The sequence below is a fragment of the Hemitrygon akajei genome, chromosome 6 (genome assembly GCF_048418815.1).
Source record: "Hemitrygon akajei chromosome 6, sHemAka1.3, whole genome shotgun sequence".
Classification (NCBI taxonomy): Eukaryota; Metazoa; Chordata; class Chondrichthyes; order Myliobatiformes; family Dasyatidae; genus Hemitrygon; species Hemitrygon akajei.
The window spans coordinates 179790745-179817594 of NC_133129.1; the positions used below are offsets into that span (position 1 = coordinate 179790745).

The window sequence follows — 26850 nt, forward strand, 5'->3', positions numbered from 1 at the left end:
AAAGTGTAGACCATGCTGTTCTAGCACAATAACTGTAATTATGCAGTTAATTGAGCTGAAATATAACACTCGGCTGCAGCAAAGAGCATTAAAGTCATAAGACAGGTTTGCTGAGATACAAGGGACAGACAGAAGGTGCTGGAGGAGCTCATCAGGTTAGGCAGTATCTATGGTGTAGATGATTCAGGCCAAGGCCTTTCATCAGGACTGGAAAGGAAGGGGGGAGAAGCCACAGTAAGAGGCTGGAGGGAGGAGCAGGAGTATATGATGGCAGGTGTTAAAGTGGGACCAGGTGAGGAGGAGATGGGATGGTAAGAGACTGGGAGGTGATATGTGGAAAAGGCTGAAGAAGAAGGAATGCGATAGGAGAGGAGGAAGGTCATCAGAGGGAGGTGATTACTTGTTGCATTGTTTTATGCTACCATAAAATGGTGTATCTTGAGATTATATTTATCTTCAGATATATATCACACATACATCAAAACATACATCAAAACATGTTCATTTGCGTAAACAGCCAACACAAAGCACACCAAAAGAGGACATGCCAAGCAACAATGGGCACAAATGCCCCATTCCCCTGTCTCCCCCCCCCCACCAACCCAGGCTCTGACCCCAGGTCAGGCTGTCTTCTTGGGCCTCCAGCTTGCAGCAGAGTTGTGGATTCGCAGAGATTGAGCCCTGACACCTCCAAACGGCTTTTGGGCTTCAAATGGACCTCCAATTGGCCTTTGTGGCTTCAACCTGGACCTTCAGTGAGCTTTCAGGTTTTGGATCCAGACCAGCAGTCAGCCTCTGGACTGAATAGACCTCCATTTGGCCTTTGGGCTTCGATCCAGACACCCAGTTGGGCTTCAGGCTTTAAATGGACCTCCAAACAGTCTTTGGGCTTTGAATGGACCTCTGATCAGGATTCAGGCTTTGATCTGGACCTCTAATTGGTCTTCAGGCTTTGAGTGGACCTCCAATTGGCTTTTGGATTTTGATCTGGACCTCCTATCAGCCTTTAGGCTTCATCCTGGACATCCAATTGGCCTTTGGGCTCTGATCTGTTCCTCCAACTAGTCTTCAGGCTTTGGATAGACCTCCAATTGGCCTTTAGGCTTCAATTCAGACAGTTAAATGGCCTTCGAGTTTTGTGTGGACCTCCAATCAGCCTTCTGGCTTCAACCTGGACCTCCAATCAGGTTTCAGGCTTCAATCCAGACCTGCAATCAGCCTTCAGGCTTTGAATGGACCTCCAATTGGCCTTCAGGCTTCTATCCAGACTTCTTCGGCCTCTGGGCTTCAATACATATCTCCAATCGGCCTTCGGGCTTCAATCTGGTTAGGCTTTGATTCAGACCCTCGAACAAACTGATATTTCAAAGTGTTCCATTGAACATTCAAAATTTTCACAGCTATGAAGAATACATTACGGAGTGTGCAATGTTAGTTTTTGAGGTTTAATGTATTCAAAGGTTTAATCTTTTTGATTTTGTACCACTCATGAGAGACCGTATCAGCAGGGAAACACAGTTTGGAATTGGTAATGTAATTTTCCTGCCCTGTTTCACACTTACACTTTTTCCACACATATCTGCCATTCTGAGAGTGAAGTAAAAAAAAGGAAAGTTCTATTTGATTTGCAAGTATGAAACTTTAAAGAAAAATTGTTTCTCTTTATATTTAGAAAATGTAGATCCCCGTATGAAAGGCCAATCCGTATGCAGAGTGGAAAACCATCTTTCCGGATTACAGTTGGATTTCACACTTGTTCACGGAGCAAAAGAAGGAGAATGCATAGTTCATTCGATAGCTATCGCATGGTATCAGCCTGCAAAAGCACCATTTCAACTCATAAAAAGAAATGCAGCCTCCGGCTTCCAAAGATCAAAAGATGCTTGAGTGCTCCCTCTGGATCAGTTAGGTAATTACATCCAAGAATCGGAACTGGTGTTTCAAAGTTAAGTTTGACATAAATATTGGGAAAACTTTAATTTTATCACATTGCATAAAAATATTCCAAACTATTTAATATCTTGATGCTTTTTGTAACATGTAATGTGTCACGAGGACAGTAAAATTCTATATGAAGAAAGGTTCTGCAAAATGCAATATTGATGAACTATTGAAACATTTATGGTAGTAATGGTTGCATGAAAATTTTAGCAGACAAATTTATATATATGTTGTTGCTCAAATAATAATTGTAAAGCATTCTTTATACTTATTACTAGCATTAAGATAATTATTTTATAGAATAACTTACCTTCTGGTCTGGTTAATATCTCTCCATGTGATGATTTGTCAGTGGGATTGTCTCTCACCAGAATCCCTGTACTTAGTGAGAAGCATTGCTCAATCTTTGATTGGACCTTCATTTTTATGTTTTATTTTATTGCAATTCAGTGTGGAGTAGGACCTTCTAGCCCTTTAAGCCACACCACCAGGCGACCCCTGATTTTAACCCTAGCCTAATCAGGGGACAATTTACCATGACCAGTCAACATACCAGCTGGTAGCTCTTTACTTTTTTATTTATTGAGTTGCAGTGTGGAATACGGTAGGTCCTTCCGGCCTTCTGAGTTGCACCACCCAGCAGTCCCTGATTTAATCCTAGGCTAATTATGGGGCAATTTACAATGACCAATTAACCTACCAAGTGGTCGGTCTTTGGACTGTGGGAGGAAGTTGGAGCACCTGGAGGAAACTCATGCAGTGACAGGGAGAATGTACAGCCTTCTTACAGGTAACTGTCGGAATTGAACCCTGGTCACTGGTACTGTAGAGTGCTATGTTAACTGCTGTGCTACCGTGCTGACTTCCAGTTTACAGATACATTCCTTTACAGTGTGCTAAAATTACAATCTGTCATGATGAATGGTCTCGGCCCATCATCTGTTTATTCCCTCTATAGATGTTTCCTGACCTGCTGTGTTCCTCCAGCATTTTGTAGTTTTTTCTCAATTGCTGCAGTATATTTACCGGCATAGTGAATTATACCTTGTATTCTGGGCAAACTTTGGATAACTAAACTCCACAATAATCCCTGCAGGGTCCTTCCATTCCAGTCCTGATGAAAGGTCTCAGCCTGGAATGTTGACTGTTCACTCTTTTCCATTGATACTGCCTGCCCTACTGAGTTCCTCCAGTATTTTGTAAAATAATTTTCTTGTTTCCTTTATTAAAATTATTTAGTAACTGAAATTGTTATCTTTTTTGAGGTCTTGTTTCACAAAATTCAAAGAGATATAAAGAAGCAATTAATACTTCATCTAAGAGCTAATCTACCTGTAGGGGTTACTGAGTGATTTTTAAATCATATTTAAAGACATTGAGAAGATTTAGTCTAAAAGTCAACAAAGCTTTGATTTTACTTATTTCCTTATTTGAAATATCACTTTGTGTTCAGAAAGTTTCTAAATGGTAGCAGAATAATATGTTATACACTAAAATGTGGTCTTAATGAAACATGCAGAGAAAGGCCCAATCAAGGCCTGTTTCAAGGGTGGTGGGAGGTGGACTCGGTCAAGGGAGTGTGAGAGGGGCAGGAGCCAAAGGATGAAGGCTTGTGATTGGAGCATTGGTAATACCATGGAACGATTGGCAACTGGAGGATTAAGGGGAGTGGAAAGCCAGGAGGAAATCTAGAAGTTGCCTTCAGTGGTTTGCTCAAACACTGGGCATTTCATTGTGTACACCTTGGGAGCCGGAAAATGCAGATACTTGTTGAATGTGAAACATAGGGTCATAGAAACGTACAGCATGGAAACAGGCCCTTTGGCTATCTAGTCTGTGGTGAACCATTTAAACTGCCTACTCCCATCGACCTGCAGTGGGACCATAGCCCTCCATACCCCTACGATCCATGCACCTACCCAAACTTTTCCTAAATGTTGAAATCGAGCTGGCATGTACCACTTATGCTGGCAGTTTGTTTCCCACTCTCATGAGTGAAGAAGTTTCCCCTCATGTTCCCCTTAAACATTTCATCTTTCACCCTTAACCCATGACCTCTGGTTGTAATCTTCTCCCAACCTCAGTGGAAAAAGCCTGCTTGTAATTACCCTATCTATACCCCTCAAAATTTTGTATAGGTCTATCGAATCTCCTCTCAATCTTCTACATTCCAAGGAATAAAGTCCTAACCTATTCAATATAATTCAGGTCCTCCAGACCTGGCAACATCCTTGTAAATTTTCTCTGTATTCTTTCAACCTTGTTTACATCTTTTCTGTAGATGGGTTATCAAAGCTATAAGCAATACCCCAGATTAAGCCTCACAACTGTCTTATAGATTTTCAACATAATATCCCATCTCCTGTACGCAGTACATTGGTTTATGAAGACCAATGTGCCAAAAGCCTTCTTTACAACTCTATCTACCCATGAAGCTACTTTCAATGAACTATGGACCTGTATTCCCAGATCCATTTGTCCTACTGCACCTGTACAATGAAAGTTAGGAGTTTGTACAAGTGAGGACAAGATACTGAAGCAAGTTATTTTTTAAACTTAGTGTTTTACTTTAATTATGTATGTGACTTACAAAATCACTGGGCCAAAATCCTGGAACTCTCCCTAAAAGGACTGGCGAGACATTTTCATTCACACCTCAAGGACTGCAATTGCTCAAGAAGGAAGCTCACCACCATCTTGAAGGGCAGCTATGGCTGGGCTTTAAATACTGACTCACTCCGGGAAGCACGCATCCCTTGAATTAATAGAAAAAGTGATTAGATTCTTAATTTTTAAAATTGAGAACATTTAGTAATACAATATAAAAGCAAGGATGCAATGTTGAGGCTTTATTTTTCACTGGTGAGGCCTCACTTGGAGTGTTGAGTACAGTTTTGGGCCACTTATTGAAGAAAGGCTGTGCTGACATTGGAGAGGGTTCAAAGGAGGTTCACAAAAATGATTCTGAAATCAAAAGGCTTGTCATATGAGGTGTGTTTGATGCATCCGGCCTCTACTTATGGGGATTCTGAAGAATGCGGCGGGATTCTCATTGAAACATATAAAACGTTGAATGGCCTAGACAGAGTAGATGTGGAGAGGATGTTTCCTATGGTCGGGTAGTTGAAGTCCAAAGGACACAGCCTTAGAATAGAGGCACGTCTATTTAGAGTGGAGATGAGAAGGAATTTCTTTAGCCAGAGAATGATGAATCTGTGGAATTCATTGCCACAGTCAGCTGTGGAGGCCAAGTCATTGGGTATATTTAAGGTGGAGGTTGATAGATTCTTGATTAGTCAGGGCATGAAGTGATATGGGTTGATGACAGAAATTTAGGGCTGAGAGGGAAAATGGATCAGCCATGATGAAATGGCAAAGCAGACCAAACGGCCTAATTCTGCTCCTAAATCTTATGATCTTATGTTCTTATTGGAGTTCCATTGGGAAATATTAAAAACATATTTTCTGCTTATGTTGCAGGTACACTCTGAAGGCAATACTCTTTGTGACAGATACTTATTGCCCTGCTGGTTACTGAGCTGAAGTCTAAACAATGTCAATAATTGCTTTCAGGATTAGCACAATGATTGATAATTTGCTGGAGTTAGTTGGGCTGTCATTTTCAATGGTGGCTTAAAATTGACGGAAAAGTTTGATGATGATCCACACATGTGACTAAACGTATAGTAGATATTTGAATCTCTGATAGTAGAATCAACTAGTCTCAGCCTTGAATGGTAGAAGAGTTTGAGTTATCGATTAACATACTCCTGATTTTACGCTCTTAAGCAATCTACTCAATTTTTTTTCTTTCCACAGCCATGCATTTGCTTAACATTTAAAACACTAATTACTTTTATTATAAACAGAAGAGATTCTGCAGATGCTGGAAATCCAGAGTAACACGCACACACAAAATCACAAAATGCTGGATGAACTTTGCAGGTCAGGCAGCATCTATGGAAGAGAAACAGTCAATGCCACGGGCTGAGACCCTTCATCAATACAGTACTGGAAAGGAAAGGGGAAAAAGTTAGAATAAGAAGGTGGTGGTGGTGGGGGGGGGAGGGAGTGAATGGGAGGGGCAGAAATGTAAGCTGGTAAGTAATATGTGAAACCAGGTGAGGGGGATGGTGGGTGGGTGGGGGAAGGGGGGAAGTGAAGTAAGAAGCTGGGAGCTGATAGGTGGAAAGGTAAAATATTGAAGAAAAAGGACTCTGATAGGACAGGAAAGTGGACGATGGAAGAAAGGGAAGGAGGAGGGGTAGCTGAGGGAGGTGTTGACACATGAGTCCTGATGACGGCCCAAAACATTGACAGTTTACTCCTTTCCATAGATACTGCCTGACCTGCTGAGTTTCTCTAGCAGTTTCTGTGTGTTGCTATAATTCAGTTTTACCTCCTATTACCTGTTTCACACACTGAATGAATTTCCCTTTACACAGGAAGGTGTATTCTTCATTGTCTTCAAGGCTGCTGACAGCTTGCCGGGATTGCAAACGAAAGCCACTCTCTAAATATCAGGAGACGATCATAAAAGTAACAGCTTTCAAGAATGGGACGCACAATATTTCTGCAAAACTTGCAGTGCTTAACTTCAAACTGGTAATGGCTCTCTCTGTGAAGAAATTCTTTATACTATTATAATTGTATAAGATCACATGCCAGCTGTTGTTATTGAATAATTTCATATTTAGATCTTAAATTCCTCTGGAGTTTAAATTATTACGAGGTTTATATATATATACATAAATTGCTTACATCATCACGCTACTGCGCGATGCATACGTGCCTCGCTTCACAGACTTACGTGGGCACAGGAAAATCCAAAGGTTACCGGTTTGTGTCATTCTAATGTGTGGGCCTGTACTGTGATGTAATGTTCTCTGTTCTATAATTGTTCTCAGTTTTGTGGTCCAATACTCTGTTGGGCTTGACAATTTCCTCTGTGCTGGTGTTATTATGAGATAAAAGATGCCAGTAAGTTTGATGGAGATGGGGATGGTGTTAGTTGGAGAGATCTCCACTGGAAGAATAGCTTCAGTGTGTAACAATCTAAGCTTCACACAAGACTGAACTGACAGCATACCGGAGCTAGGGTCTAACCATGACCCTTGAACAATATTTAATGATTTATTTAGAGATACAGCGTGGAGCAGGTCTTTCTGGCACAACGAGCCGCATTGCCTAGCAACCCACTAATTTAACCCAAGCCTAGTCACGGGAGAATTTACAATGACCAACTAACCTACTAACAGGTACATCTTTGGACTGTGGGAGGAACCTGGAGCACCCGGAGGAAACTTTTTACAGACATCATTGGAATCCTAATATCCGGAGCTGTAATAGCATCGCGCTAAACACTGTGCTACTGTGGCACCCTAATGCAGTGTAGAAAGCTTCTGAAAACATATGTTTATTTTTAAAATTATCTTAGTTCATTGTCTAGTTTCCTGACTAACGAATTGAAAAGTGGACAGCAATGGCCCATCTATCATATAATTTCCTCTGTTGAACGAATATTTGAATCTGAAAGGAAAGAGAAGATTGGTACTGGGGATGACTTATTGCTTGTAGGGTTGTTTGCCGAGCCTGGAGGTTAGGTCACAAACGTTTCGTCACCAGTCGAGGTGACATCATCAGTGCTCAACTGAGTGTTTATGTTTATATTGGTCTGACTCGTTGTGATTAATGTAATCTATTTGGCACTTTGTTGCTAATGACAAAGTAGCTCAATAGATATCCAGCAAACTTGAAAAATATCAACACCTCCACCCATCAACCCACACACCATTCACCACACCTCCACCCATCAACCCACAACACCACACCACACCATTCACCACACCTCCACCCATCAACCCACAACACCACACCACACCATTCACCACACCTCCACCCATCAACCCACACACCATTCACCACACCTCCACCCATCAACCCACAACACCACACCACACCACACCATTCACCCCACCTCCACCCATCAACCCACACACCATTCACCACACCTCCAACTATCAACCCACACACTATTCACCACACCTCCACCCATCAACCCACAACACCACACCACACCATTCACCACACCTCCACCCATCAACCCAGAACACCACACCACACCATTCACCACACCTCCACCCATCAACCCACAACACCACACCACACCATTCACCACACCTCCACCCATCAACCCACAACACCACACCACACCATTCACCACACCTCCACCCATCAACCCACAACACCACACCACACCATTCACCACACCTCCACCCATCAACCCACAACACCACACCACACCATTCACCACACCTCCACCCATCAACCCACAACACCACACCACACCATTCACCACACCTCCACCCATCAACCCACAACACCACACCACACCATTCACCACACCTCCACCCATCAACCCACAACACCACACCACACCATTCACCACACCTCCACCCATCAACCCACAACACCACACCACACCATTCACCACACCTCCACCCATCAACCCACAACACCACACCACACCATTCACCACACCTCCACCCATCAACCCACAACACCACACCACACCATTCACCACACCTCCACCCATCAACCCACAACACCACACCACACCACACCATTCACCCCACCTCCACCCATCAACCCACAACACCACACCACACCACACCATTCACCACACCTCCAACTATCAACCCACACACTATTCACCACACCTCCACCCATCAACCCACAACACCACACCACACCATTCACCACACCTCCACCCATCAACCCACAACACCACACCACACCATTCACCACACCTCCACCCATCAACCCACAACACCACACCACACCATTCACCACACCTCCACCCATCAACCCACAACACCATTCACCACACCTCCAACCATCAACCCACACACCATTCACCACACCTCCACCCATCAACCCACAACACCACACCACACCATTCACCACACCTCCACCCATCAACCCACAACACCACACCACACCATTCACCACACCTCCACCCATCAACCCACAACACCACACCACACCATTCACCACACCTCCACCCATCAACCCACAACACCACACCACACCATTCACCACACCTCCACCCATCAACCCACAACACCACACCACACCATTCACCACACCTCCACCCATCAACCCACAACACCACACCACACCATTCACCACACCTCCACCCATCAACCCACAACACCACACCACACCATTCACCACACCTCCACCCATCAACCCACAACACCACACCACACCATTCACCACACCTCCACCCATCAACCCACACCACACCATTCACCACACCTCCACCCATCAACCCACAACACCATTCACCACACCTCCACCCGTCAACCCACACACCATTCACCACACCTCCAACCATCAACCCACACACCATTCACCACACCTCCACCCATCAACCCAGAACACCACACCACACCATTCACCACAACTCCACCCATCAACCCACAACACCACACCACACCATTCACCACACCTCCACCCATCAACCCACACACCATTCACCACACCTCCACCCATCAACCCACAACACTACACCACACCATTCACCACACCTCCACCCATCAACCCACACACCATTCACCACACCTCCACCCATCAACCCACAACACCACACCACACCATTCACCACACCTCCACCCATCAACCCACAACACCACATCACACCATTCACCACACCTCCACCCATCAACCCACACACCATTCACCACACCTCCACCCATCAACCCAGAACACCACACCACACCATTCACCACACCTCCACCCATCAACCCACAACACCACATCACACCATTCACCACACCTCCACCCATCAACCCACACACCATTCACCACACCTCCACCCATCAACCCACAACACTACACCACACCATTCACCACACCTCCACCCATCAACCCACAACACCACACCTCCACCCAACAACCCACACAGCATTCACCACACCTCCACCCATCAACCCACAACACTACACCACACCATTCACCACACCTCCACCCATCAACCCACAACACCATTCACCACACCTCCACCCATCAACCCACAACACTACACCACACCATTCACCACACCTCCACCCATCAACCCACACACCATTCACCACACCTCCACCCATCAACCCACAACACCACACCACACCTCCACCCATCAACCCACACACCATTCACCACACCTCCACCCATCAACATACAACACCACACCACACCATTCACCACACCTCCACCCATCAACCCACAACACCACACCACACCATTCACCACACCTCCACCCATCAACCCACAACACCATTCACCACACCTCCACCCATCAACCCACACACCATTCATCACACCTCCACCCATCAACCCACAACACCACACCACACCATTCACCACACCTCCACCCATCAACCCACACACCATTCACCACACCTCCACCCATCAACCCACAACACCACACCACACCACACCATTCACCACACCACCACCCATCAACCCAGAACATCACACCACACCTCCACCCATCAACCCACACACCATTCACCATACCTCCACCCATCAACCCACAACACCACACCACACCATTCACCACACCTCCACCCATCAACCCAGAACACCATTCACCACACCTCCACCCATCAACCCACAACACCACACCACACCATTCACCACACCTCCACCCATCAACCCACACACCATTCACCACACCTCCACCCATCAACCCAGAACATCACACCACACCATTCACCACACCTCCACCCATCAACCCAGAACATCACACCACACCATTCACCACACCTCCACCCATCAACCCACAACACCACACCACACCATTCACCACACCTCCACCCATCAACCCACACACCATTCACCACACCTCCACCCATCAACCCAGAACATCACACCACACCATTCACCACACCTCCACCCATCAACCCAGAACATCACACCACACCATTCACCACACCTCCACCCATCAACCCACAACACCACACCACACCATTCACCACACCTCCACCCATCAACCCACAACACCGCACCACACCTCCACCCATCAAACCACAACACCGCACCACACCATTCACCACACCTCCACCCATCAACCCACACACCATTCACCACACCTCCACCCATCAACCCACAACACCACACCACACCATTCACCACACCTCCACCCATCAACCCACAACACCACACCACACCTCCACCCATCAACCCACACACCATTCATCACACCTCCACCCATCAACCCACAACACCACACCACACCATTCACCACACCTCCACCCATCAACCCACAACACCACACTACACTATTCACCACACCTCCACCCATCAACCCACAACACCATTCACCACACCTCCACCCATCAACCCAGAACACCACACCAGACCTCCACCCATCAACCCACACACCATTCACCACACCTCCACCCATCAACCCACAACACCACACCACACCATTCACCACACCTCCACCCATCAACCCACACCACACCACACCATTCACCACACCTCCACCCATCAACCCACAACATCACACCACACCATTCACCACACCTCCACCCATCAACCCACACCACACCACACTATTCACCACACCTCCACCCATCAACCCACAACATCACACCACACCATTCACCACACCTCCACCCATCAACCCACAACACCGCACCACACCATTCACCACACCTCCACCCATCAACCCACAACACCGCACCACACCTCCACCCATCAACCCACAACACCACACCACACCATTCACCACACCTCCACCCATCAACCCACAACACCACACCACACCATTCACCACACCTCCACCCATCAACCCACACCTCCACCCATCAACCCACAACACCACACCACACCATTCACCACACCTCCACCCATCAACCCACACACCATTCACCACACCTCCACCCATCAACCCAGAACATCACACCACACCATTCACCACACCTCCACCCATCAACCCAGAACATCACACCACACCATTCACCACACCTCCACCCATCAACCCAGAACATCACACCACACCATTCACCACACCTCCACCCATCAACCCACAACACCATTCACCACACCTCCACCCATCAACCCACACACCATTCACCACACCTCCACCCATCAACCCACAACACCATTCACCACACCTCCACCCATCAACCCACACACCATTCATCACACCTCCACCCATCAACCCACAACACCACACCACACCATTCACCACACCTCCACCTATCAACCCACACACCATTCACCACACCTCCACCCATCAACCCACACACCATTCACCACACCTCCACCTATCAACCCACACACCATTCACCACACCTCCACCCATCAACCCACACACCATTCACCACACCTCCACCCATCAACCCACAACACCGCACCACACTATTCACCACACCTCCACCCATCAACCCACAACACCACACCACACCTCCACCCATCAACCCACAACACCGCACCACACCTCCACCTATTAACCCACAACACTACACCACTCACTACACCTCCACCCATTAATTCACCCCTCCACACCACACCACCCACTACACCTCTACCTATCAACTCACCCCTCCACACCACAGCACACCTCCACCCATTAATCCACCCTCCCCCTCACACCACACCACCCACACCTCCACCCATTAACCCACCCCAACACCTACGACACCTGCACCCATTGACCCTCCCCACCACAGCACCCCCCACTATTACTTGATCATTTCCTGTCACAATTACCTTAGACTCTCACGTACCTAGCATCTCATACAATCAGTCTATGTATATAAGCTGATCTTATGTACTTATATTTATTGTGCTTTTTAAAATCAGTTCTTTATCCTTATTGTGTTTATTTAAGCTGCATTGGATCTGGAGGACCAATCATTTCCTTCTCAGTTATACTCCTTTACTGATGAATGACAAACTCTCTTGAATCTTTGTTTATGATGGTTTATTTTTTCCATTTTCAGTTGCTGGAGGAGAGTACCATAAAACTCAACCTGAACTCAGCCGCGAGGAGAGTTTTTCTTGCAAATGGCCGAGAAGTATTTGAGCCAAAAGAGATTCCTCAAAATGTTGATGTCTATATTTCAACTGGAGAGCCATTCATAGATCCATTCAAAAACATGAAAGGTAAAAGATTCCAGAAGCAAAACACTGGAAACTTTATTATGTACACCTGCTTGTTAATGCAAATATCTAATCAGCCAATTATTTATGCATTGAGTTGCTGCCACATGATTGGCTGATTAGATATTTGCATTAACAAGCATGTATACAGGGGTACTTAATAAAGTGGCCGTTTAGTGTATATACAATTCAACTGTGAACAAGTTTTATGATAAAAAATACATAGACCAACTGTAGTGATGTGTTTTTAGTTGTGCCACTTCTGATTGCATATTCACACTTTTAAGTACGTTACTGTCAAGGTCAATCATTGGAAATTGAAAACTATATCTGTCTGATTAATATTATAGGGCAGAATATATTTCTTTTGTTTTTAAACCTGTTTGTTGTGAACACAATTGAATAGTTTTTAAAAGTTCATGTAATGTATTACTCAACCATCAGGGTCCTGAACCAGTGTGGATAATTTCACTCACCCTAACATTGAACTGATTTCACAAACTATGGAATTACTTTTAAGGTCTCTTCATGTTCTCAATACTTATTTATTATTAATATTTTGTTGTGCTTACTTTTGTATTTGCACAATTTGCTATCTTTTGCACATTGGTTATTTGCCTGACGTTGTTGCATGTGGTTTTTGATCGATTATATTTTCTGTCTTTGATTCAACTGTGAATGCCCACAAGAAAATAAATTTCACAGTAGTATATGGTGACATATATATACTTGGATAACAAACTTACTTTGAACTTTGCTGCTAATTTAGTAATTTTATTTTTAATTTAATTTATTAATTTTAGTTTGAAAGGCAATGCAAGTATTCCTTGGAACCAATATACTCATTTTAATAGGATATAACATTTTGCAAACAACACCCCTATCACAATTTAATGCTGAAAATAATTAACGTTATGAGAAATTCCTTTTAAGGTACACTCATATAATCTTTCCTTTGCACGTATCATACTGGTCAGTGATAACAGGCTGACTGTCTATCATTTACAATTGAATCAGAATCAGGTTTAATATGACTGACATATGTTGAGGAATGTGTTGTTTTGCAGCAGCAGTACATAAACAGCTGTACATTACAATCAGAAATATGTAGAAAAATAAATTGAAATGAGTATGCAGAAATAGAGCAAAAATAGTGAGGTAGTGTTCATGGGTTGTTTATTGTCCGTTCAAAAATCTGATGGCAGAGGGGAAGAAACATGAAACATTGCATTATGACTAACGTCACAAGGAATCTTAATTTTTCAAAGACTACTTTAACTCTGCAAATATCACTCTGAAACTTAGAACATTTTAAAACACAAATAACAATAATAATAACAACTTATTTATAGATCACTTTTCATACAATGTAGTTCAAATTGCTTTACAATGCGAAAAAGGCAAACTTAGGAATAAAAGATCACATTAGTTAAAAGCAAGATTAAATAAATAGGTTTTAAACTGGTGTTTAAAAAGTGTCAACTGTGTCTGCCTCCCCTACAGTTTTAGGTATTGAATTCCACAGTTTAGGAGTGTAGTTCAAAAAGGCTGACCTGCCAATAATCTTTTGAGGGAGATTGTTTAAATTTAGGACACTGGCAGAAGAGCTGAGCAGGATTAAAAATGAAATATAAATGTATTTAAAATTAGATCCACCTTGATATTAAACATATTTCAAAAGGAAACACTATTTACCCACAGAAATATAATTGAGAATTCCTTAGGTACAATTAGTCACCATAGAGTTTAGAGGATATAAGCTGAAAATAAAGTCTAGAGTTAATAGTCTTTCTATATGACAGCTATTGCTGTTATTCCAGCTGCACTCTCCCTTTTAATAGGCTAAACTGGGAGGAGAGACTTTCTGCTTTGTGTTTCTTTTGGCTGTATTTCATGGCGACATGCTCCGCTGTTCTTTCAGCACCAAAATGTTGGCACGCAGCGCTGAAATTTCATACCAACTCTTGCTGGTTCAGCAAGCTTAACCCACAGAAATCTGGTGCACTGTTATTGCTTTTGACTGATAATCAATCTTGGTGCTGCTCGACAGTTGTCGCTGGGACACAGACCAGAGCAGGTGGCAGATGGGCCTTGTCACCAGAGAACACGGATAGTAAAGAACAAAATGTGCAGTGTCCCCGGATCTTCAATAGGGCATGTTAAGAAGAGGGTTGTAAATGAGATAGAAATAAGCACTTATATTAAAAAAATGACGTGTACCACTGTGGCATCAATATTTTACAACATCATGTGGAAAATATGTGAACGCAATTTAAGAGAAAAGCTTACCTGTGCCAGATTGGTGAAGAATTTAAAATAAATAATGACAGAAGATTATGCTTTTCACATAACATGGCAAAACTCCATTTGCATGACTTGTAATGCTGTTTGCAGTTGAAGAGAATCAGAATCAGATTCAGGTTTATTATCACTGACTTACACTCAGAGGCCACTTTATTAGGTACCTCCTGTACCTTGTAAAGTGGCCACTGAATGTGTGTTTATGATCTTCTACTGCTATAGCCCATGTACTTCAAGGTTCAACATGTTGTACGTTCAGAGATGATCTTCTGCACACCACTGTTGTAACGTGTACGTATTTGAGTTGCTGTTGCTTTCCTGTCAGCTTGAACTAATCTGGGCATTCAGCTCTGATCTCTTTCATCAAGAAGGTGTTTTCACCCACAGGACTGCTGCTCTTTGGATGCTTTTTGTTTCTTGCACCATTCTCTGTAAACTCTAGAGGTTGTTGTGCGTGAAAATCCCAGGTGATCAGCAGTTTCTGAGATACTCAAACCACCCTGTCTGGCACCAACAATAATTCCACAGTCAAAGTCACTTAGATCACATTTCTTCTCCATTCTGATGTTTGGTCTGTAAAACAGCTGAACCCCTTGACCATATCCGCATGATTGGCTGATTAGATATTTGCATTAATGAGCAGGTGTGCAGGTGTACCTAATAAAATGGTCACTGAGTGTATGTTGTAAATATTGCTTTGCAGCTGACATTATTTTGTGAGATACAGTAGAGGTTATTTCAAGGAACTGATAATTCTGTCATTTTGTAACATGTTTCTGTTAGTTCCTGCTGTAACTTTCTAGAGCATTGATTTTCACTTTTTGAGAGCATTTCTGAAAATGTAATATCTTGCAATATTCCTTCCCACCTTTGGCTCAGTGAAAGATATTTTAAAAAATGTAATGATCTATTAAAAAATACCTTTCATATTCAATATTTCATAATAATTGTGTTTTTTGAGAAGAATGATGACAATATCGTGGAAGGACCGAGTAACAAATGGGAAAGTGTTGTGAAAAGCCAGGATAAGAAGAGAGCTGACATCATCAGGAAACAGCAGCTGGAATTTTTGGGACAGATACTGAGGAAAGAGAAGCTCAAACATCTTGCAGTGACGGGGAAAACTGACGCAAGAAAAAGTCATGGTCAACATCGCATGACGTTCATGAGTTACATCAAGGGATGGACAGGGAAAAGTTTTGAAGAGCTTATTGGAACTTCTCAGATTAAAGACAGATGGAAGACCATGATTGCCCATGTCATACAACACACCTCATGATGATTGGATTGGATAGTATTTCTCCAGATGACATGGTGGATCCAAGTGAGCAGGGAGAGTTGAAAGATAGGAACAGTCAGGGAGAGTGACTCCAAACACAAACCCCTTCCACTGCGTACCATCTACAAACTCATCTCCCATGTTGGGTTCCATGCTCCACCTTCCTCTCCAATCAGATTTGATTATTTACAGCCTTTTGTTGTTTCTGCCTATCACGTTCCAGCCTCTGTCACTAGTTCTGCTCTCCCCTCCTCCATCTGCTGATCAATCCCCCTCACTTGGATCCACCCATCATCTGCCAGATCTTTCTCCATCCCTTCCTCTTGCCTCTTTATGCTAGCTAACTCTCCTTTACTATTTCAAACCAGATGAAAGGAATCAACCTGAAATGCCAATCACCCATTTCCCTCCACAGACACTGCCTGACCTGCTGATATCTGCAGCCATTTGTGTTTTTGTTTGACATGCCATAGCTGTAAGATTTTAGCTCAAGCCTATGATGCCAACATTGCATGTACCTAATGCAAACCCAACAGTGAGCAGGAGATAAATGGAGAATCTATGTTTTGGTCTTCAGGCTCTTATACCTCTACCCTGCTGGTAGATGAGAAGATGGCATGTCCTGGGTGGTGAGGAATCTTAATGGTGGATGCCACCTTATTCCCATGCTGTCTCTGGAAGATATTGGGGAGAGTTGTACCCATGATGTACTTTTGGAAAAATGTTGTTAAAATGCGATTGTTTTGTATTTAACTTCTACCCAAGTCTCCAGATGCCACTTCTCTCATTGCTTGCCAATATACAGTTCCTGTCCCATTTCCCTGATCTCAGAATGGTTTTTCCTCTCCACTTTATCCTAATTCTTTTGTTAAGGGATGAAATTTTCTGCAATTAACCATTGACTCAATAGAGTATATAACAGTATAATGAAGTGGAACAATTTAAGAAAACTTCTCTCACAATTAAATAATTGTGTAATGAATCTGAAGTGTGGGATAGAACAAAGAAAATTACAACACAGTACAGGCTCTTCAGTTCTACTACCATAACCCCCCACCCCCCACTTCTCCACTAAACCTACTGCAGCTTCATAGACATACATTATCTCGTAAGTGATATTGGCAAAATGGAAAATGCCAAGCCCAGCAGGGTATTGGACCACAAAATTGGGATTCATTGTCTGATGTTCTATTCCTAGAACTATTATAGAACATCAAACACAGAATGGTGCAGGTCCTTTGGCTCACAATGTACCAACCTATCGCCTGTCAGGATTGGTGTCCAAAACGAACCTTACCTCAGACTACCTCCTTATCTTTGTTTGCATCTTGCATCTCTGTTTGCTTCTCACTCTTCCTCTCTGTAGCGTTCAGAATCAGATTTAATATCACTGGCATATATCAGGAAATTCGTTGTAATGAGGCAGCAGACAATTGCAATACACAATAAAAACTGTATATGTATATATTTTAAAAAGTTAAATCAAATAAATAGTGCAAAAAGAGAAAACAAAGTAGTGAGATAGTTTCAATGTGCAGTCAGAAATCTGATGGCAGAGGGAAAGAAACTGTAAATCGCTGAGTGTGTGACTTCAGGCTCCTGTACCTCCTCCCTGATAGTAGCATTGAGAATAGGGCATGTCCTGGGTGATGGGGGTCCTTAATGATGGAGCAGCCTTTTTGAAACATCGTTCCTTGAAGATATCCTGGATGCTGAGGAGGGTAGTCCCATGATGGAGCTGACTGAGTTTACAACTTTTTCTCTGCCTCTCTTTCTCTCAACCCCAACTCTGTCTTTCTTTCTCTCTGCTTGTATCTTCTTTCTGCTTTTCTCACTACTTTTTTTCTGTCTGCATTACTCCACCTCTCTTTCTCCACCCCCTTCTTTCTTTATCTTTCTTTCTCCCTCTTTGTCTTACACAAGAATGGAACATAGAAAATTACAGCACAGTACAGAGCCTTCAGCCCACAATGTTGTGTCAACCTTTAAACCTACTCTAAGATCAATCTAATGCTTCCCTCTTACATAGCCCTCTATTTTTCCATCATCCATGTGCCCATCTAAGAGTTTCTTAAATGCCCCTAATGTATCTGCTTCTTCACCACTCCTGGCTTGGGGTTCCATGCACCCACCACTCTCTAAGGAATTTGCTTGTGATATCACCCTGTACTTTCTATACCTTAAATTTATGTTGCCTTGAATTTTTCAGCTCATAACCTACCAAACCACATGTCTTTGCAGTACGAAATGAAACTGGATTATTTGTAAATGGTCCTTTTTCAAAGGCAAGTCCCTATCCAATCTGTTGTCTGTGTTTGGTTGGGTAATACGTAACAACATTGAAATGCACTAACTGAAAAGAAAACAATCCCTTCAACCACTTGAACACGAGGAATAGGAAGGATTTACCCAAGATGCTTCTTACTGCTTATGTGGTTAATTTGAGAACCTAATAATGAGATTTGAAATATACTAATGTAATGTACAAATTTTATTATCATGTATTGCAATGTACTGCTGCTGTACAAAAACAAATTTTGCGACATATGCCAGTGATATTAAGCTTGATTTTGATTTTGTTATTTGTTAAAAACTGGTGAAAAAGAGACAAATATCTGAAATTCAGAGCTGCCTGGGGTGGTGGTGAAGGCAGAAGCATTAGGGATTTTTAAGAGATGTTTAGATAGGCTCATGAATGTGAGGGAAATGGAAGAATATCGACATTGTGTGGGCAGAAGAGATTAGTTTAGTTGGCCATTTGATTACTGATTTAATTGGTTTGCACAACATTGTGGACCACAGGGCCTATTCCTGTGCTGTACTCTTCCATGCTCTCTCTATCAGCATCAAAAGTTAAAATGTCTAAGTAAAATTTATTAGAAAAATATGTATATGTTATCATATAACTACCTTGAGGGTCATTTTCTTGCTGGGACTTACAAGAAACTTAGTCTGCTCCATCATGGGTACTAGCCTCTGTAGTACCCAAGACATCTTCAAGGAGCAGTGCCTTTGGAAGGTGGTGTCCATCATTAAGGACCCCATCACCCAGGACATGCCCTGTTCTCACTGTTACCATCAGGAAGGAGGTACAGAAGCCTGAAGGCACATACTCAGTGATTCAGGAACAGCTTCTTCCCCTCTGCCATCCGATTTCTAAATGGACATTGAACCCATGAATACTACCTCACTTTTTAAAAGTTATTTCTATTTTTGCACTACTATTTTTAATTAAAGTGTCTAATATACCTATCTATATGCTTACTGTAATTCATTTATTTATTTTTTCTATATTTATCATGCATTGCATTGTACTGCTGTCACTAAGTCAGCAAATTTCACAACATATGTCGGTGATATTAAACCTGATTCTGAAAATAAATAAATACAACAGAATTTATGAAAACTATGCATAAACAAAGGTTGACAAGTAGTCAATGTGCAAAAGAAGACAAGAATGCAAATAAGTAAAAATATAACACTGAGAACATTAGTACTCAAACTGTGCAAAAGGAGATCATGACTTGATTGTAGAACAGAGAAGGAAACCTTAGAGTCAATCGAATAACAGTTGCTATGTTTCAAGACAGAGGCGAGCTTTCTGTTCTGATGTGTGCACTGTGAGTGTATTCATTTGTATTCCTTCTGTGACCTTGCTTTATTAACAATAAAGTATCATGTGATTTTGGCAGGAAATTATATCTTAATTTTAATTTTTAGGGAAGATTATTCTATTAATCTGGTACATTTTAGTTCAAACCAAAGCTTACATGAAATGCATTCAGAATCAGAATCAGGTTTAATATCACTGGCATGTGATGTGAAATTTGCTGACTTCGTAGCAGCAGTTCAATGCAATACATAATAATAGAGGAAAAAAGTTGTGTTACTATATATATATATATGCACATACATATATATAACATAGTTAATTTAAGTAAGTAGTGCAAAAATTGAAATAAAAAAGTAGTGAGGTAGTGGTCATGGGTTCATTGCCCATTCAGAAAATGGATGGCAGAGTGAAAAAAGCTGCTTCTGAATCGTTGAGTGTGTGCCTTCAGGCAATGAGAATTTGGCATGATAGGGGTCCTTAATGGTGGATGCCACCTTTTGAGGCATCCCTCCTTGAAGATGTCCCAGATACGATGAAGGCTAGTGCCCATGATGGAGATGACTAAATTTACAACTTGCTGCAGCTTCACACATAAAATGCTGGTGGAACACAGCAGGCCAGGCAGCATCTATAAGGAGAAGCACTGTCGACGTTTCGGGCCGAGACCCTTCGTCAGGATCTCCGTCCTGACGAAGGGTCTCAGCCCGAAACGTCGACGGCTTCTTTCAACGGATGCTGCCGGACCTGCTGAGCTCATCCAGCTTTTTGTACGTCCCTATAGATGCTGTCTGACCTGCTGTGTTCCACCAGCATTTTGTGTGTGTTGCTTGAATTTCCAGCATCTGCAGATTTCCTCATGTCCGCTGCAGCTTACTTTGATCCTCTGCAGCAGCCCCTGTGTAGACAGTGATGCAGCCAGTTAGAATGCTCTCCATGGTACAAATGCAGCAGATTGGATTTTGGGAAATGCAGATTGTGCTGTTTCTAGGGCAACAAAATGCCGGAGGAACTCCGTGGGTGATGCAGCATCTGTGCAGGGGAGCAGGACCGTTGAATATCCATTTCTCTCTATAGGGGAAAATGGGCGGTTGAACATCTATTTCTTCCCAGATATGCTTCTGGATCTGCTAATTTCATCCAGCATTTTGTTTCTGGGTGTCAACAGCTCTGAAGATCTAATCTGGGCCCAATAACTGATGCAGTTAAAAAGAAGGCACACCAATGGCTTAACCTCATTAGGAATTTGAGGAGATTTGGTATGTCAACAAAGACACTAGCAAATTTTGACAGATGTACCATGGAGACCATTCTGACTGTTTACGTCACCATCCTGGTATGGAGGCATCAATGCACAGGATCTGTCCAGAATCCACGGACACTACTTCACTATTTTGCTCTCTTTTTTGCATTACTTATTCATTTATTTTAACATGGGCGGCATGGTAACATAGCGGTTAGCACCAAGCTATTTCCAACGTCATCTGTAAGGAGGCTGCATATCCTCCTCACAGAATGCATAGGTATTCCTCAGGTGCTCCAGTTTCTGCCCACATCCAAAGATGGACTGTTTAGTGGGTTAATTGGTCATAGTAAATTGTCCCGCAATTAAGTTAAATCAGAGATTGCTAGGTGGCGTGGCTCAAAGGGCCAGAAAAGTCTATTCCAATTAATATTTCTTGTTGTAACTTATAGTTATTTTTAATGTATTGCACTGTACTGCTGCCACAGAACAACACATTTCACAACGTGTTTCGTGAACTTTTGTGAACAGGAAGTCACAGACTGTGAACTTGCAACTCTTCTGGCAGGGGTTAGGCCAGAGGGTGCTATCAGGTCACTTGCTCAAAAAATCTGTTCTCATTCTCCGTTATAAATACTGGAGAAACTCGGGATTTGGTGATATAATTATCTAATGAGAAGCACTGCAGGCTAAGAACTTATAACAGAGAGAGGTAACTAGCTCTGACACGAAAGGATAATGTTAGTTATCATCTGATACGTGGTGAGAGGGTCTCTTAACAACTAGCTACTAAGTAGTTTTAAAAATAAAAGCTTTTGTATGATGCATAAAAGAAGATTTCAAAAGATGCAGTTTAAAATAATATAAAATAAGAACACAAGAAATAGGAGCAGGAGTAGGCCATCTGGCCCATCGAGCCTGCCCTGCCGTTCTGGCTGATCTGGCCGTGGACTCATCTCACCTACCTGCCTTTTCCCCAGAATCCTTAATTCCCCTACTGTGCAAAAATCTATCCAACCTTGTCTTCAATACTGAGGTAGCCTCTACTGCTTCATTGGGCAGAGAATTCCACAGATCCACCACCCTCTGGAAAGAGCAGTTTTTCCTCATCTCTGTCCTAAATCTACTCCTCTGAATCTTGAGGCTATGCCCCCTAGTTCTAGTCTCACCTACTAGTGGAAACAAATTTCCTGCCTCTCTCTTATCTATCCCTTTCATAATTTTATATGTTTCTATAAGATCCCCTCTCATTCTTCTGAATTCCAGCTAGTACAGTCCCAGGTGACTCAATTTCTCCTCATAGTCTAACCCCCTCATCTCTGGAATCAACCTGGTGAACTTCCTCTGCACTGACTCCAAAGCCAGTGTACACTTCCTCAAGTAAGGAGTTGAGAACTGCACGCAGTACAGTACTCCAGGAGCGGCCTCACCAACACCCTGTACAGTTGCCTTCTTGATAGCCTGCTGCAACTGCAAACCAGCCTTAATATGAAAGGTATCTAATATTGATAAGTCAAAGAACTTTGGAAGCCATTTGGTGCCATGATAGTGTAGCAGTAGGCGAATCAGTTTACAATGCCAGTGATCACTCATTGGAGTTCGATTCCTGCCGCTGTCTGTGAGGAATTTGTACATTCTCCCCACGACCAAATGGGTTTCCTCTGGGTGCTCTGGTTTCCTCCCATATTCCAAAGCCCTATGGGTAGGATCAGTGATTTGTGAGCATGCTATGATGGCGCCAAAAACATGGCGACACTTGCAGGCTGCCCCCAATGTAATGTTTATTTATTATTTGTTTCTTTTTATATATTTGGACAGTTTGTTTGGACTCTTTTCCACTGGTTGTTAGTCAGTCTTTGTGTGTAGGTTTTCAATGAATGTATTGTATTTCTTTGTTCTTGAGAGTCACAGTCATAGAAAAGTACAGGACAGAAACAGGCCCTTCTGCCTATCTAGTCTGTGCTGAACCATTTAAACAGCTTACTCCCATCAAACTGCACCTGGACCATAGCCCTCCATATCCTCATCATTCATGTGTCTATCCAAGCTGTGAATACCTGCAAGAAAATGAATCAGGGTAGTATATAGGAACATACACGTACTTTGGTAATAAATTTACTTTGAACTTTGAAGCAAACAAGTTATTTTTTGTCAATCGTATAAAAGTGAACAAAATATGTTCAGCTGAGATTCATTTGCAATACTTATTAGGAGACAAATGCTGAAACTCTTCAGTAAGAACAGAAAAAGCTGGAAGCTCTCAACATGTCAGGAAGCGTTATCAGAGAATAAAATAGTTAATGTAACAGATGACTTTTCATCTTTTACAATGACATTTCTTTGTTTATTGTTTTCATAGAAGCATTAACTTTTTGAAACAGAATTGCTTGAATTGGCAAGGATCCAGAAGAAATTCAGGAGAATGATCCCAGGAATAAGACCATAAGATATAGGAAGTGAACTAGGCCATTCGGCCCATCAAGTCTGCTCCGCTATTCAATCACGGGCTGATCCAATTCTTCCAGTCATCCCCACTTTCCTGCTTTCACCACAGACTCTTTGATGCCCTGGCTAATCATGAACCTTTCTATCTCTGCCTTAAATACACCCATATGAAAGGGTTAGCATATGAGAAACATTTCTCTGATCTCTCTGATCCTGTACTCACTGTCATTTACAGGAATGAGGGAGGATCTCATTGAAACCTGTTGAATATTTAAAGGCCTTGATCAGAGGTTCCAAACTTGGGGTCCACAGTCCCCTTGGTTAATGGTAGAGGGTCCATGGCATAAAAAGGTTGTGGAACCCTGGCCTAGATATGTGGAGAGGTATGTGGAGAGGATATTTTCGAAAGTGAGGGAGTCTCAGATCAGAGGGCACAGCCTCAGAATACAATGATGTCTCTTTACAACAAAGATGAAGAGGTTTACTTCAGCCAGAAGATGTTGAATCTGTGGAATTCATTGCCGCAGACAGCTGTGGAGGTCAAGTCACTGATTATGTTGAAAGCAGAGGTTCATACTCTCTTGATTAGTAAGGGCATCAAAGGTTATGGGTAGAAGGCAGGAGAATGGGGTTGAGAGGGACAATATTTCCGCCATGATGGAATGGGGGAGCAGTCTCAATGGGCAGAATGGCCTAATTCTGCTCCAGTGTATTATGGTCTATGGTCTTATGAAACATATGAATGCCTCTACTGAAGTAATAGGTAGACAACTTCACTCATAAGTCTTTGTCCATGTCCTCAGTTCAAACTGGTCAGAAAATTTCCCCAGCACTTAGTGCTACACCACATGACAATTTTCTGTCACACTAATTACCACTTTATTGATCAGCTTAAATGGGTGACACGGTGCTGCTTTGAAAAAGTGTTTATTCTCCCAGTGAAATTTCTGTTTCTCAGTGTTTCATCAGCTCTGTACGATGTACACACTGCAGCCACTTTATCAGATTCTTCAGTACTCCTGCTCCTTGACGCAGATATCTAATCAGCAGTCTCTGTAATACTCAAACCACCTCGTCTGTATACAACAGTTACTTGTACATTGCGTTTTATAGGATTGCTTTAATATTTATGTTTATTGAGTTTTTTATTGTGTTCTTTATGTTTATTGTTTTTTATGCTGCATCAGGAGTAACAATTATTTTGTTCTCCTTTACACTTGTAACCGAAAAATGACAATAAACAATCCCGAATCTTGAATCTTAAATTCTCACCTGGTCCCTCAACACCAGCTCCATAGCAAAGAAAGCCCAGCAGCGTCTCTACTTTTTACGAAGGCTGAGGAAAGTCCATCTCCCACCCCCCATCCTCATCACATTCTACAGGGGTTGTATTGAGAGCATCCTGAGCAACTGCATCACTGCCTGGTTCGGAAATTGCACCATCTCGGATCGCAAGACCCTGCAGCGGATAGTGAGGTCAGCTGAGAAGATCATCGGGGTCTCTCTTCCCGCCATCACGGGCATTTACACTACACGCTGCATCCACAAAGGAAACAGCATTATGAAGGACCCCATGCACCCCTCATACAATCTCTTCTCCCTCCTGCCGTCTGGGAAAAGGCTCTGAAGCATTCGGGTTCTCACCACCAGACTATGTAACAGTTTCTTCCCCCAAGCTATCAGACTCCTCAATACCCGAATCCTGGACTGACACCTTGCCCTATTGTCCTGTTTATTATTTTTTGTAATGCCTGCACTGTTTTTGTGCACTTTATGTAGTCCAGTGTAGGTCTGTAGTCTAGTGTAGCTTTCTCTGTGTTTTTTATTACGTAGTTCAGTCTAGTTTTTTGTACTGTCATGTAACACCATGGTCCTGAAAAACGTTGTCTCATTTTTACTATGCACTGTACCAGCAGTTATGGTCAAAATGACAATAAAAGTTGACTTGACTTGACTTAAATCAAGCAGCATTTGTGGAGAGAAAAAATATCCCAATGGAGTAAAACACATTACCTTTTAATTCAGCTGCAAGAGAGCTACCCTTAAATGGGCTCTTTTAAGGATAGCAGTTTAAAATAATTTGAAATAGTTTACATTTTCTACTTGATTAGGTCATATTACAGAAGATCTACACTCAGTGGCCACTTTATTAGGTACACCTACTTGTTAATGGAAATATCAAATCAGCCAATCACATGACAGCAACTCAATGCATAAAAGCATGCAGACATAGTCAAGAGGTTCAGTTGTTATTCAGACCAAATATCAGAATGGGGAAGAAATGTGATCTAAGTGACTGACTGTGGAATGATTGTTGGTAGCATACAGGGTGGTTTGAGTATTTTAGAAACTGCTGATCTCCTGGGATTTTCGCACACAATTATTTGCCAGGCAGGCAAATCCAGGGCAAAAAGCAAAAAGAGCCTCTTTTCAACATAATTGTATAAGGGCTAAGAGTGTTGTAAAAACAAGCCTGAAGGCTTTGTGTGTCAATGCGAGAAGCATTCGTAACAAGGTGGATGAATTGAATGTGCAGATAGTTATTAATGAATATGATATAGTTGGGATCACAGAGACATGGCTCCAGGGTGACCAAGGATGGGAGCCCAACATCCAGGGATATTCAATATTCAGGAGGGATAGACAGGAAAGAAAAGGAGGTGGGGTAGCATTACTGGTTAGAGAGGAGATTAATGCAATAGAAAGGAAGGACATTCACCTGGAGGATGTGGAATCGATATGGGTAGAGCTGCATAACACTAAGGGGCAGAAAATGCTGGTGGGAGTTGTGTACAGGCCACCTAACAGTAGTAGTGAGGTTGGGGATGGCATTAAACAGGAAATTAGAAATGCGTGCAATAAAGGAACAGTAGT

At 42.7% G+C, this 26850-nt stretch overlaps 1 protein-coding gene across 1 annotated transcript in view; it reads left to right on the forward strand.

Moving 5' to 3' along the window:
- The window catches only part of LOC140729730 (doublecortin domain-containing protein 1-like), a 537877-nt gene that overhangs the window by 72951 nt on the left and 438076 nt on the right, over positions 1–26850 (forward strand). Inside the window, exons 4-6 of the mRNA XM_073049855.1 lie at positions 1673–1909; positions 6387–6546; positions 12939–13101. Of these exons, the coding sequence (XP_072905956.1) occupies positions 1673–1909; positions 6387–6546; positions 12939–13101 (560 nt within the window). The remainder of the gene's footprint in view (positions 1–1672; positions 1910–6386; positions 6547–12938; positions 13102–26850) is intronic.